At 38.6% G+C, this 11,753-nt stretch overlaps 1 protein-coding gene across 1 annotated transcript in view; it reads left to right on the forward strand.

The window, feature by feature from the left end:
- Window positions 1–11,753, forward strand: part of IFT56 (intraflagellar transport 56) — a 48,003-nt gene extending 36,250 nt beyond the window's left edge. The window contains exons 16-18 of the mRNA XM_014859267.3: window positions 1,007–1,113; window positions 7,901–8,034; window positions 9,417–11,753. Coding sequence (XP_014714753.1) covers window positions 1,007–1,113; window positions 7,901–8,034; window positions 9,417–9,528 — 353 coding nt within the window. The 3' untranslated portion in view covers window positions 9,529–11,753. The remainder of the gene's footprint in view (window positions 1–1,006; window positions 1,114–7,900; window positions 8,035–9,416) is intronic.

Here is an 11,753-nt window from a genome sequence, read left to right on the forward strand (position 1 = left end):
ATAAAGGAATCCTCTTTTTCTTCTCTGTTGCGTAATCTTCTGGATAGAAATTACATTGAGTGTTTTCTTTTCTTTTTTTAAAGATTTAATTTTTCTCCCAAAGCCCCCTGGTACATAGTTGTGTATTTTTAGTTGTGGGTCCTTCTAGTTGTGGCATGTGGGATGCCGCCTCAGTATGGCCCGTCGAGCGGTGCCATGTCCATGCCCAGGATCCGAACTGGCGAAACCCCTGTGCCGCTGAAGCAGAGCACCCAAACTCAACCACTCAGCCACGGGGCCGGCCCCAACTGTTTTCTAATTTTGTTTTGTAGAATGAGTAAACGCTGAAATTAAGCGTCAGTAAGGGTGGCCATGTACGTGTGTTATATGAGTTTACCCTGTAATTAGTTCTGTCACACAACATGGACCTAGCATGAACAGACGTGAAAGATGCTGGGTTCTTCCTTTAGCTCTGTTAAAATTTCCATAGTCTCGGTTTACAGTGTTTTTTATTAAATGATATTGTTATGCTAATTTTACCTTTTCACTATGGTTGCAGGCCTGAAAAGTGGTAAAATGTCAAAAAAATAATTTTTGTATATTATAGCCTATCGACTCTGTCTGTCTCTTCAGTATCTTTTCTTGCTCCTTTTTTTCACTTGGATTTAAAATGTTCACTGAGTTTTTGAAGTCAGGATAATTTTAGCAATCAGGTATTCTAAATGAGGCTGAAACTATATGAGCAGGAATCATTGAATGATAGGTGACTTTTAAGCAGATGTGCAAAGTGGTAGCTACTGGAAATCAACCTAATCTAAAAAGACATAATTATGTGAATCCTAACTTAAACATTTTAAGTGTGGTAGAGTTCTGATGGGGAACCAGCTTAATGCCAACTTTACAAGCTTTCCATGTAAGAGCTGTTTACCATTAGTTTGTATATTTAGAACATAGAACCAAATCCATAGAATAGCAAGATGCAGAAGTATGTTTCTTTATATTTATAAATCTTTGGGTTTTTTTGTAGATATCATAAATAAGAAACCAAGATTAGCCTGGGAACTTTATCTCAAGATGGAAACCTCTGGCGAGTCCTTTAGCCTCTTACAGCTCATTGCTAATGACTGCTACAAGGTGAGTCTGAGTGAGACCTAAAGTCAAAATTGAAGATCAGTATCCTATGGCTGCATTGACTAAATACTGAGGAAAAGTGTCCAAGAGATTAAATGGCTATTAGTGAGAGGAATTGCATAGTGATATCATCCCTTTTATGAGTGAACTGAATTCAGAGATAGCATTTCAGGGTTTTATATATAAAACATGTATACATATAAATGAAATATGAAATAATGATTCAGAGAGGAGGTTTTAGATTTCTAAAGGCTGTGAATCTTTAGATTACCATTCAGGTAGAGATATTCATCTGGTAGTTGGAAGTTTGGTTCTGAATCTCAAAAAAGATGTCCTCTGACATATAGAGACATAGATTTGGAGAAATCATCACCATTTCAATAGTAATTGAAGTCCTGGAAAACAGTGAGATTACCCAAGTAAGGAAGTAAAGTGAGAGGAGTAGAGAGTTGCAGAGCCAGCCCTGATGGCCTGTTAAAGTTTGGGATGCTCCGCTTTGGTGGCCTGGGTTCCGTTCCTCGGCGCAGAACCACGTGACTCATCTGTCAGTAGCCATGCTGTGGTGGTGACTCACATAAAAGAACTAGAAGGACTTACAACTAGAATATACAACTATGTACGGGGGCTTTGGAGAGGGGAAAAAAAGAGTTGCAAACTAAACCTTGGAGAATACTACAGTACAAATAGTAGACAGGAAAGGCAGAGGAACCAGAAGAAGAGAATACAAAAGCAGTCAGATTTAGTAATGAACTGGCTGTGTGTGTGTCTTGTGTGTGCGTGTGTGTGTGTGTGTGTGTGTGTGTAAGGAGTTGGAAAGGCATGGGGGAGGGAGGAGTTTGGGGCCTTATCCTATAGATTAAAGGCTTTTTTAAAAAGTAGCCTCAGGGGCCAGCCTAGCCGTGCAGCGGTTAAGTGCGCACATTCTGCTTTGGTGGCCCGGGGTTCACCAGTTCGGATCCCAGGTGTGGACATGGCACCCCTTGGCAAGCCATGCTGTGGTAGGCGACCCACATATAAAGTAAAGGAAGATGGGCACGGATGTTAGCTCAGGGCCATTCTTCCTCAGAAAAAAGAGGAGGATTGGCAGCAGTTAGCTCAGGGCTAAACTTCCTCAAAAAAAAAAAAAGTAGCCTCAAATTCCAAAAATGCCTATTTTTAGAGTATTTCTTCCTGTCCAAAAGATGGGAAAATGTCAGGTAAAGAGAGTCTAGTGATGGCCAGCTCTGGCGGCCTAGTGGTTAAGTTCAGCGTGCTCCACTTTGGCAGCCCCAGTTTGGTTCCCAGGTGTGGAACTACAGCACTCATCTATCAGTGGCCATGCTGTGATGGCTGCTCATATACAAAATAGAGGAAGATTGGCAACAGATGTTAGTTCAGGTGAATCTTCCTCAGCAAAAAAAAAAAAAAAAGAAAGAGAGAGAATGTAGCGTTAAATTAATCAGTAATAGCTCATTTCAAAGTGAATCATTATAAAAATGAAGTGAATCACCGTCAATGGAAAAGGTTTTAAAACATATGAAACTTGAAAATGTTTAACATGACTTGGTGGATGACAATGATGTTAGTGAGTTTGGGGAGGCAGAGGGAAAGAAAACATTAAGAGACAGGAATTTAGTTCAGTTTTAGGTGTATTAAATCTGAAGTGTGTTTGAGGCTCCCAGACAGAAATATTACATGTGGGAACTTATCACGTGAGCCTGAAGCTCAGTTGTTGATGTGAGAGGTCGGGATTAGAGATGTGGTTTTAGAAGTCAACAGTAGTTACTGGTGGTGGTGGTGGTGGTGGTAGTAGTAGTGGTAGCAGCAGTAGTACCAGCAGAGTATGGGAGAGAATGAGATTAACCAGTGAATGGGGTGTGGAGCCATGTGGAACACTAGTATTTAAGGGATGGAAATAGAAAGAAGAATCAGTGAAAGAGACAGAGAATGAAGATGAACAGAAAGGACAGGAAAGAACCAGGAGAGAGGAAAAAAAAGTGCTTTTCATTACTCTTTTCTTGTTTCTGTTTTATCAAACGCCAAGGAAGGAGAATGTCAAATCTGCAACTAGATGGAATTGCATGGGGCTTGAGAAAACAGTAGATAGAGAAGAAAATCATATTGGAAAGCAGATCCAGTGAGTGTAATGTAGAGCACAGTCTTAAAAAATTTGATGATGAGTATAAGGAGAAAAATGTGCTGCTAACTTAAAAGGGAAAACAAGGTTAGGGATTTTTTGGTAGGGATTTATTTTTGCAAGTGGAGAGAGAGGTTTTTTCTTTTAGAATAGGGAATAAGAGTGTATCTTTAGGCAGAGGAAAAGGAGCCACTGACCAAGGAGATTAAAGATCCAAGAGAGTAGGAGCATTTTTTGATGGAATAAGGTGCTAAAGGAGATGATCCGAGGATGGGGTAAGATCAAAGGAAGATAATGACCTTGAAAAACAGTTTGGCATTGCCTAGTGTCTCTGGTCCCACAACCACACGCTAGTTTGGTGATTCACTGGGAGGACTCATATGACTCAACGTAAAGTTATACTCACGGCTAAGATTTATTGTAATATGGAGAAAGCAAGAAAAAGATACGTATAGACAAAGACTAGAGAGATCAAGCATAGACTTTCTTGTCTTCCCTCTGTGCAGATTGCACAGTCATGACTTTCTCTAGCTGCAAACTGCAGACACATGTACGATGTCCTGTGCAGGAAAAACAGAAAAGACAAATAGGAAAAAATGGCAGAATTAAGTCCTAACATAGCAATAATTGCATTAAATGTAAATGGTCTAAATACACCGATTAAAAGACAGATATTGACAAAGTGGATAAAAACCATGACCCAACTATGTGCTCTCTACAAGAAATTCACTTCAAATTTAATGATATAAGTAGGTTGAAAGTAAAAGGATGGAAAAAGATATACCATGAAATAGGCAGTTTCTTTAACAGACAAATATATGCTTACCATAAAACCCAGTAGTCACACTCCTGGCATATATCCGAGAGAAATGAAAACTATATCCACACAAATACCTATTCGCAAATGTCAACAGCAGCTTTATTTGTACCAGTCCAAAACTAGAAGCAATCAAGTGTCCTTCAGTAGGAGAACGGTTAAACAACTGTGGTTTGCATGGAATACTACTCACTAATAAAAAGGAACTGTGATGACAAGCCTGATTGCATTTCATAGGTCAGGGTGATCAGGGTGGTGGTTGCTGAAGCTGCGGTGGCTCTGGCAATTTCTTAAAATAACAGTGAAGTTTGCCACATCTATTGACTCTTTCTTTTACAAACGATTTCCCTGTAGCACGTGATGCTGTTTGATAGCATTTTACCCACAGGAGAACTTCTTTCAAAATTTGAGTCACTTCTCTCAAACCATGCCACTGCTTTATCAACTATTCTAAATCCTTTGTTGTCATTTCAACAATCTTCACAGCATCTTCGCCAGGAGTAGATTCCATCTCAAGAAACCACTTTCTTGGCTCATCCATAAGGAGCAACTCCTCATCTGCTATAGTTTTATCATGAGATTGCAGCAATTCAGTCACATCTTCAGGCTCCACTTCTAATTCTAGTTCTCTTCCTATTTCTACCACATTTGCAGTTACTTCCTCCCCTGAAGTCTTGAACCCCTCAAAGTCATCCATGAGGGTTGGAATCAACTTCTTCCAAACTCCTGTTAATGTTGATATTTTAACCTCTTCACATGAATCAGGAATTTTCTTAATGACATGTAGAATGGTGAATCCTTTCCAGAAGGTTTTCAATTTACTTTGCCCAGATCCATCAGAGGAATCATTATCTTTAGCAGCTATAGCCTTACAAAATGTTTTTCTTAAATAATAACACTTGGGAGTTGAAATTACTCCTTGATCCATGGGCTGCAGAATGGATGTTGTGTTGGCAGGCCTGAAAATAATATTAATCTAGTACATCTCCATCAGAGCTCTTGGGTGACCAGGTGCATTGTCAATGAGCAGTAATATTTTGAAAGAAATCTTTTTTTCTGAGCAGTAGGTCTCAACGGTGGCCTTAAAATATTCAGTCAATCATGTTGTAAACAGATGTGCTGTCGTCCAGACTTTGTTGTTTCGTTTATAGAGCACAGGCAGAGTAGATGTAGCATAATTCTTAAGGGCCTTATGATTTTCAGAATTATAAATGAGCATTGGCTTCAACTTAAGGTCACCAGCTGCATTGGTCCCTAACAAGAGAGTCAGCCTGTCCTTTGAACCTTTGAAGTCAGGCATTGACATCTCTTCTCTAGCTGTGAAAGTCTAGATGGCATCTTCTTCCAATATAAGGCTGATTTGTCTACATTTAAAATCCGTTGTTTAGTGTAGCCACCTTCGTTAATAATCTCAGCTAGATCTTCTGGATAACTTGCTGCAGCTTCTCCATCAGCACTTGCTGCTTCACCTTGCACTTTTATGTTATGGAGATGGCTTCTTTCCTTAAACCTCATGAACCAACCTCTGCTAACTTCAAACTTTTCTCCTGCAGCTTCCTTACCTCTCTCAGCCTTCATAGAATTGAAGAGTTTGGGCCTTGCTTTGGATTAGACTTTGGCTTAAGAGAATGCTGTGGCTGATTTGATCTTCTATCCAGACCACTAAAACTTTCTCCATATCGGCAATAAGGCTGTTTCGCCTTCTTATCATTCATGTGTTTACTGGAGTAGCACTTTTAATTTCCTTCGAGAACTTTGCCTTTGCATTCACAGCTTGGCTAAGTGTTTGGCACAAGAGGCCTAGCTTTCAGCCTGTCTCAGCTTTCGACATGCCTCCCTCACTAAGCTTAGTCATTGCTAGCTTTTGATTTAAAGTGAGAGACGTGTAACTGTTCCTTTGAACACTTAGGGCCATGTAGGGTTATTAATTGGCCTAATTTCAATATTATTGTGTCTTGGAATAGGGAAGCCTGAGGAGAGGGAGAGAGATGGGAGAACAGCCAGCTGGTGGAGCAGTCAGAACACACATGACATTTATTAAGTTTGCTGTCTTATATGGGCACAGTTCATGGTACCCCAAAACAATTGCCATAGTAACATCAAAGATCACTGATCACAGATCACCATAACAAATATAATGAAAAAGTTGGAAATATTGCAAGAATTACCAAAATGTGGGGTCCACCTGGTGGTGTAGTAGTTAAGTTCATGCAGTTCACTTTGGCAGCCCGGGGTTCATGGGTTTGGATCCTGGACATGGACCTTCACACTGCTCATCAAGCCATGCTGCGGCAGCATTCCACATATAAAGTAGAGGAAGATTGGCATGGGTATTAGCTCAGGGACAGTCTTCCTCAAGCAAAAAGAGGAAGATTGGAGACAGATGTTAGCTCAGGGCCAATCTTCTTCACCAAAAAAAAAAATTATGAAAATGTGACACAGGGACATGAAGTAAGCAAATATTGTTGGAAAAGTGACACCGATAGACTTGCTCAATGAGGGTTGCCACAAATCTTCAGTTTGTAAAAAATGCAATATCTGTGGAGTACAATAAAGCAAAGTTCAGTAAAATGAGGTATGGCTGTAGTCATTAAACTGTACATTTATTTTGCATGAAACATTCTATATGTGTTATTTTACACACACACAAATTTTAAGAGAACTTAGGAAGAAGGATTAACCTTAAAAAGTAATAAGAACACTTCTTCCTGTGAGATAGGCAGAAAAAAGGGAAGGATGGATGAAAGTGTAAGGACAATTTGAACTGAAGGGAGGAAAGTTGTGCTTTCCCTCTGAAATGCAGAAAAATCTAAGAATGCCATAGAGATCCTAAGGAAATTGGCAAAGGCTTAGAACAACTGTTTACAGGAGTGGAGAGGAAACTGAGCCACACTGAGGAAGGAGGATTGCCCAGCAATTTGAAGCCTTCAGTGAAATTGGTAACACTATACATTTATGAGTGCCAATCAAGAAAACTCATTTAAGCAAAATTTAGTGGTATTCAACATGCTCTACAAGGCCAAGGAAATGTCGTATATTTGAGAAAGAGGTCTGTCAAAATGAATTAAATACTTAAAAGATTCAATGTTTAGAGTAGTGGTCAATATACATCTAGGCAGTCTGAGAATTTAGGAACAAGGTCAGGGAAAGACCATCCTCTTGGTTTGAATATGATCAAGTTAGCATAGGGGCTGGCCCTGTGGCTGAGTGGTTAGGTTCACGTGCTCCGCTTCAGCGGCCCAGGGTTTTGCTGGTTCGGATCCTGGGCGCAGACATGGCACTGCTCATCAAGCCACGCTGAGGCTGTGTCCCACATGCCACAACTAGAAGGACCCACAACTAAAATATACAACTATGTACTGGGGGGATTTGGAGAGAAAAAGCAGAAAAAATAAAAGAAGACTGGCAACAGTTGTTAGCTCAGGTGCCAGTCTTTAAGGAAAAAAAAAGGCATAAAATGAATGATAGTAGTCATCTACAGAATGTATTGAGGAAACTTGAAAAATGCTCAGTTCAAATCACAGTCGTCAGAGTTTATCCTAAAGATTAGACTACAATTAAAAGAAATGACAAACGTGTTGATTATAGCATAACGACTATATGTAGAAAAAAATGTCATATTACTGAAAATTGAATGAAGGTAAGTTGATTTAAATTGAACCTGTGTACCCAGACTGTGATTTTCCTTCTTCTTGTTTTAATAAAGAATTGAAATGTATCTAATTTGCTAACTGAAAATGTTGTCATTACCCATGCACTTGTTTCATACAGTTCTGTTTTGTGGTATCTTTACATTTAGTTTCATTCTGTGCGACCTTTTGACTACAAGTATTACCACAACACTTTCTTTTATTCAGATGGGCCAGTTTTACTATTCAGCCAAAGCATTCGATGTCTTAGAGAGGCTGGATCCCAACCCTGAATACTGGGAAGGCAAGAGGGGTGCCTGTGTAGGCATCTTCCAGATGATCTTAGCTGGCAGAGAACCCAAGTAAGTAAGCAGACGAGAGCCCTCCCTCTGTTCATTTGCTGGCCTGTGAGGGAAAGGAATTGTTTTCTTGGGTGACATCTTCTGAAAACTCAAAATTTTAATGATGCTTTAGAATGATGAATAAAAGGTTAAGACTTTTTATATTTCTATCTGACCTTTTCCTCCAAAAATTTTTTATTTTGTAAATCAGATCATTCTAAATCATATGTCCTGGGGACATAGAGTATGCTACAGCTCTCAAACACAAGAACAAGATATAGATTTGGCTCCAAATGAATGGCAATTTTCATAAACCAAGTCTTTTTCAATCTCTTCTCCTCTTTGACCTGTTTGCTTTTTCTTGTGTCTTTTAGTTTAGGCCTCAAAGAATTAGGAATGGAGTGAGTGTGGTTGATAATTCTTTTTTTTTCTTCTTCCCTCTTATATTCCAGGAAATACTGAGATATTAGGATACATAAAATTAAATGGCATATAGCTCCATTTGTAACAAAAATTTAAATACTTAAAACTAAATTAAGTTTTCTAAAAATAACTTCATGGAATCTATTTGTTACTAATGTATGAATAGGAGATGTGATTATTGTAAGTAACTAATCTATCAAAAATTACTACCTGACTTATATCTACTTCCAATCCTAAGTAAAAGTTTAAAAGAATTTGGTTAGGAAAAAGAGGATACTTGAGGGGAAAAAAGTGGAAAATATGAGGGAACTCTTAGGGAAGAGGATCAATAAGCAGTCACCTATAGATTTGATAAGGTAATAGGAAAGTTTTAGTATGCATTATTTAAAACATGAGTTTTAATTTTAACTAAATTTAAATTACTTAAAACATAAATACTGGGCACTTACCAAATCTTGGTTCTTAACTTTCCTTCCTTCTATATTTATTAATAAATTATTTTTCTTGAAGAAATCATCTATTCCTCTGGCTTTATAAAATTTTATCTATATGGCAGTGACACCCAGTTTAAGGTGATTATCACCTTAAACAGGAGAAATCGGGGACTCAGACGAGTTAAGTGACCTGTTAGTATGGAGCTAGAAGCTGAACCCTCTCTTTCAACCTAGCTCCTCTTTCTACTCTGCCATGCAGAAGAAGCATAGAAATGGAAATATTTATGTCATATTAGGACAAAGATTAATAGCATGTATATAGATAGTGTAAGTAAGCAAGGAAAATTTGTGTTGGTGAGAAGGATTTCAGTTTCCATTTTACTGTGCCACCATAAGAATAAAAGCCTAGGAAGTTTGTACACAGTGAAAGAGCCTATTTCCAAAAATGCCCTATAAGCAGTATATGAAGAACTATTATGAGTTTATTTTACTTGTTAATTTGCATTCTTTATTGAAACACTTTGTCCTTTCAAATCTTTTCCTCAGAGAGACCCTTCGAGAAGTGCTCCATTTACTGAGAAGCACGGGTAACACCCAAGTAGAGTACATCATCCGGATCATGAAGAAATGGGCCAAGGAAAACAGAGTGCCTGTCTAAAGGAGCTCCAGAGTCCTTGGGAACAGTCACGGCTTTGACATAAACTTGGAAATCACTTTCCTCAAGTTTCATGTAGGATGCAGGGCTCTGTTTTATTGACCTTTCCTTCCTTGTTCTTCGAGCCTCCAGATCAGTGGCTGGCTTGCTTAGACCTAGCCTCCTGGCTGGACTAGGAGCCACAGTCTGTGTTGTGGCTCCTGTATGATCTGACTAGCAATAAGACTTTGGACTTGTCTGGTGCCTTTCTTCCAGAAATACTCAGAGTCCTCTTATACTGTAATTGACTGACTTTGAGGAGAATGGCATAACATTTTTTATATTAGCATTCCACAGCATTTTCTCCTGGCTGCAATAACAAATGCCTTTAATGCTCAAGAGTCACCGTCATTCTATCATCTTAATTTTAGCCATCCATGTACATTATCCCATTGTACTGGGGAATTCCATAGAGTTTTGTAATGCTTCTTTGAATCTTGGGAGAGCAGTGGTTATAAATAGCCATGTGATTCTAAGAATGGCAGTAAGATCCTTTATCAGACTGTCCAGTCATTAATAGATAATAGGCTTATGGGAATACTCTTTGAGTAATTGAATTCTTGATGATAACAACATGTTACAATGGAGTAACATGAGTATTGCAGTTGTTTAAAAAGTGAGTACTAGGAAAAAAGTCTCTGTGGTACATTTAAAGATATTCAGGAAACAAAGTGTACAAATCTCATTAGCCACTTCATTACATTTTAGGTAACAAAACGAGTTAGGTTTTTTCTTCATGTATCTTCCTGAATAAAGATCAATTTTGAAGTTAAGGCTGCAAAGATTACATATATGCATTGTGGCCATTCATTAATGTAATGATAATAGACATGGATTGTGTGAGCCCTTTGAGGGACCTCCTAATGGCTGGATTCTCCGTCCTAAGTCATATGCTAGCCTCATGTTTCTGAGCTCTCACAACATGAACCTATTATACAATTGAGCATTTTGAGGCTCACAACCTATTTTCAGAAGATAGACTTACATATTTTTACGTACTAGATTACCTTTGTTTCTACACCATATAATTTTTTCTATTAGTTTAAGGTAGCCAGTATTACAGGTGTAGAAAGTACAGAGCCATCGCTATCCAGCATGAGAACTGAAAAAAGTCGAAATTCCCTGAAGCACTAAAGACGGAAGAATTCCTGTAAGGCTGCCTCAGTTGTCCCACCCAGAGCCCCACCATCCACTGTGGCTGGAGAAGCTGTACACACAGCAGGAGTCAAGGCGGCTGAGGGGGAAGAACAGTGGGCACAGAGAGCCTTTGCCTTCTCGACAGTTGAAGGGGTGCTTTCGGCGCTCCTCGGGAAGACGGCCAGTTCCCCATCTTTTACCTTGGACCTGGGTCTGATCAGTGCAGAGCACACATCACAAGAAACTGGCCTGAATAAGTGAATTTTAGAAAACAAAATTACATCATTTTTCATATGCCAAAGTTTCTCTGTTTCCTTGCTATGTTGTTCCTACTTTTTCAATAATTGGTTCTCAGTGTCTAAGATACTAGGTGGGTCGGATCTGGGCAGAACCTGCTACAATTTTTAGAATCTTTCTTGTGATTCTTACTTACCTCATTTAAAATATTAGGAAACATAGTAGTGGAAAAAGACAGATGGAACTCCTTACTGGCTTTTGACAATGGATTTGTCTTCCACTTAATAGCTATTATTTTCAAATTTCTTATACTTGAAAAGCTTTTCCATTGATGGTGATTTGCTTTTAAATGAGCTTTCACTGAACTTAACACTCTAGCTTCTCCCTGCCATTTTCCTGTCTTTTGAAAAACTACAGATAGTCCAAAAATGGTAATTCCCAGAATTTTAGACTAATTTTTTAAAAAGTTTTTAATCTATAGAATTGAGCCAAAAACCATAAAGACTAGTTTAAGAGAGATACCTTTCAATTCTGCTATTAGGGATAGCTGCTTCTGAAACGTCTTGGCAGGGTCTCAAGACGGCAGAGTAGCATTGCGCGGCTGTTTGCCTTCTATGTGATGATATAGCAGAGAGGACGGCCCAGCCTTAGGACTGTAGTATGGTGTGGACAGTTTGTAGCATCAATGTACTATTTATAGTCTGTAGCAAATATTACTTGCAAGTGGAAAAAATTTTTTAATTATTTTTATACTTCAAAAGAATTATTATTATTATGTAATGTATTCAAATTAAACTTTATTATTTGGTTCTTCT

The sequence above is a fragment of the Equus asinus genome, chromosome 1, assembly GCF_041296235.1.
Source record: "Equus asinus isolate D_3611 breed Donkey chromosome 1, EquAss-T2T_v2, whole genome shotgun sequence".
In the NCBI taxonomy this organism is placed as follows: domain Eukaryota; kingdom Metazoa; phylum Chordata; class Mammalia; order Perissodactyla; family Equidae; genus Equus; species Equus asinus.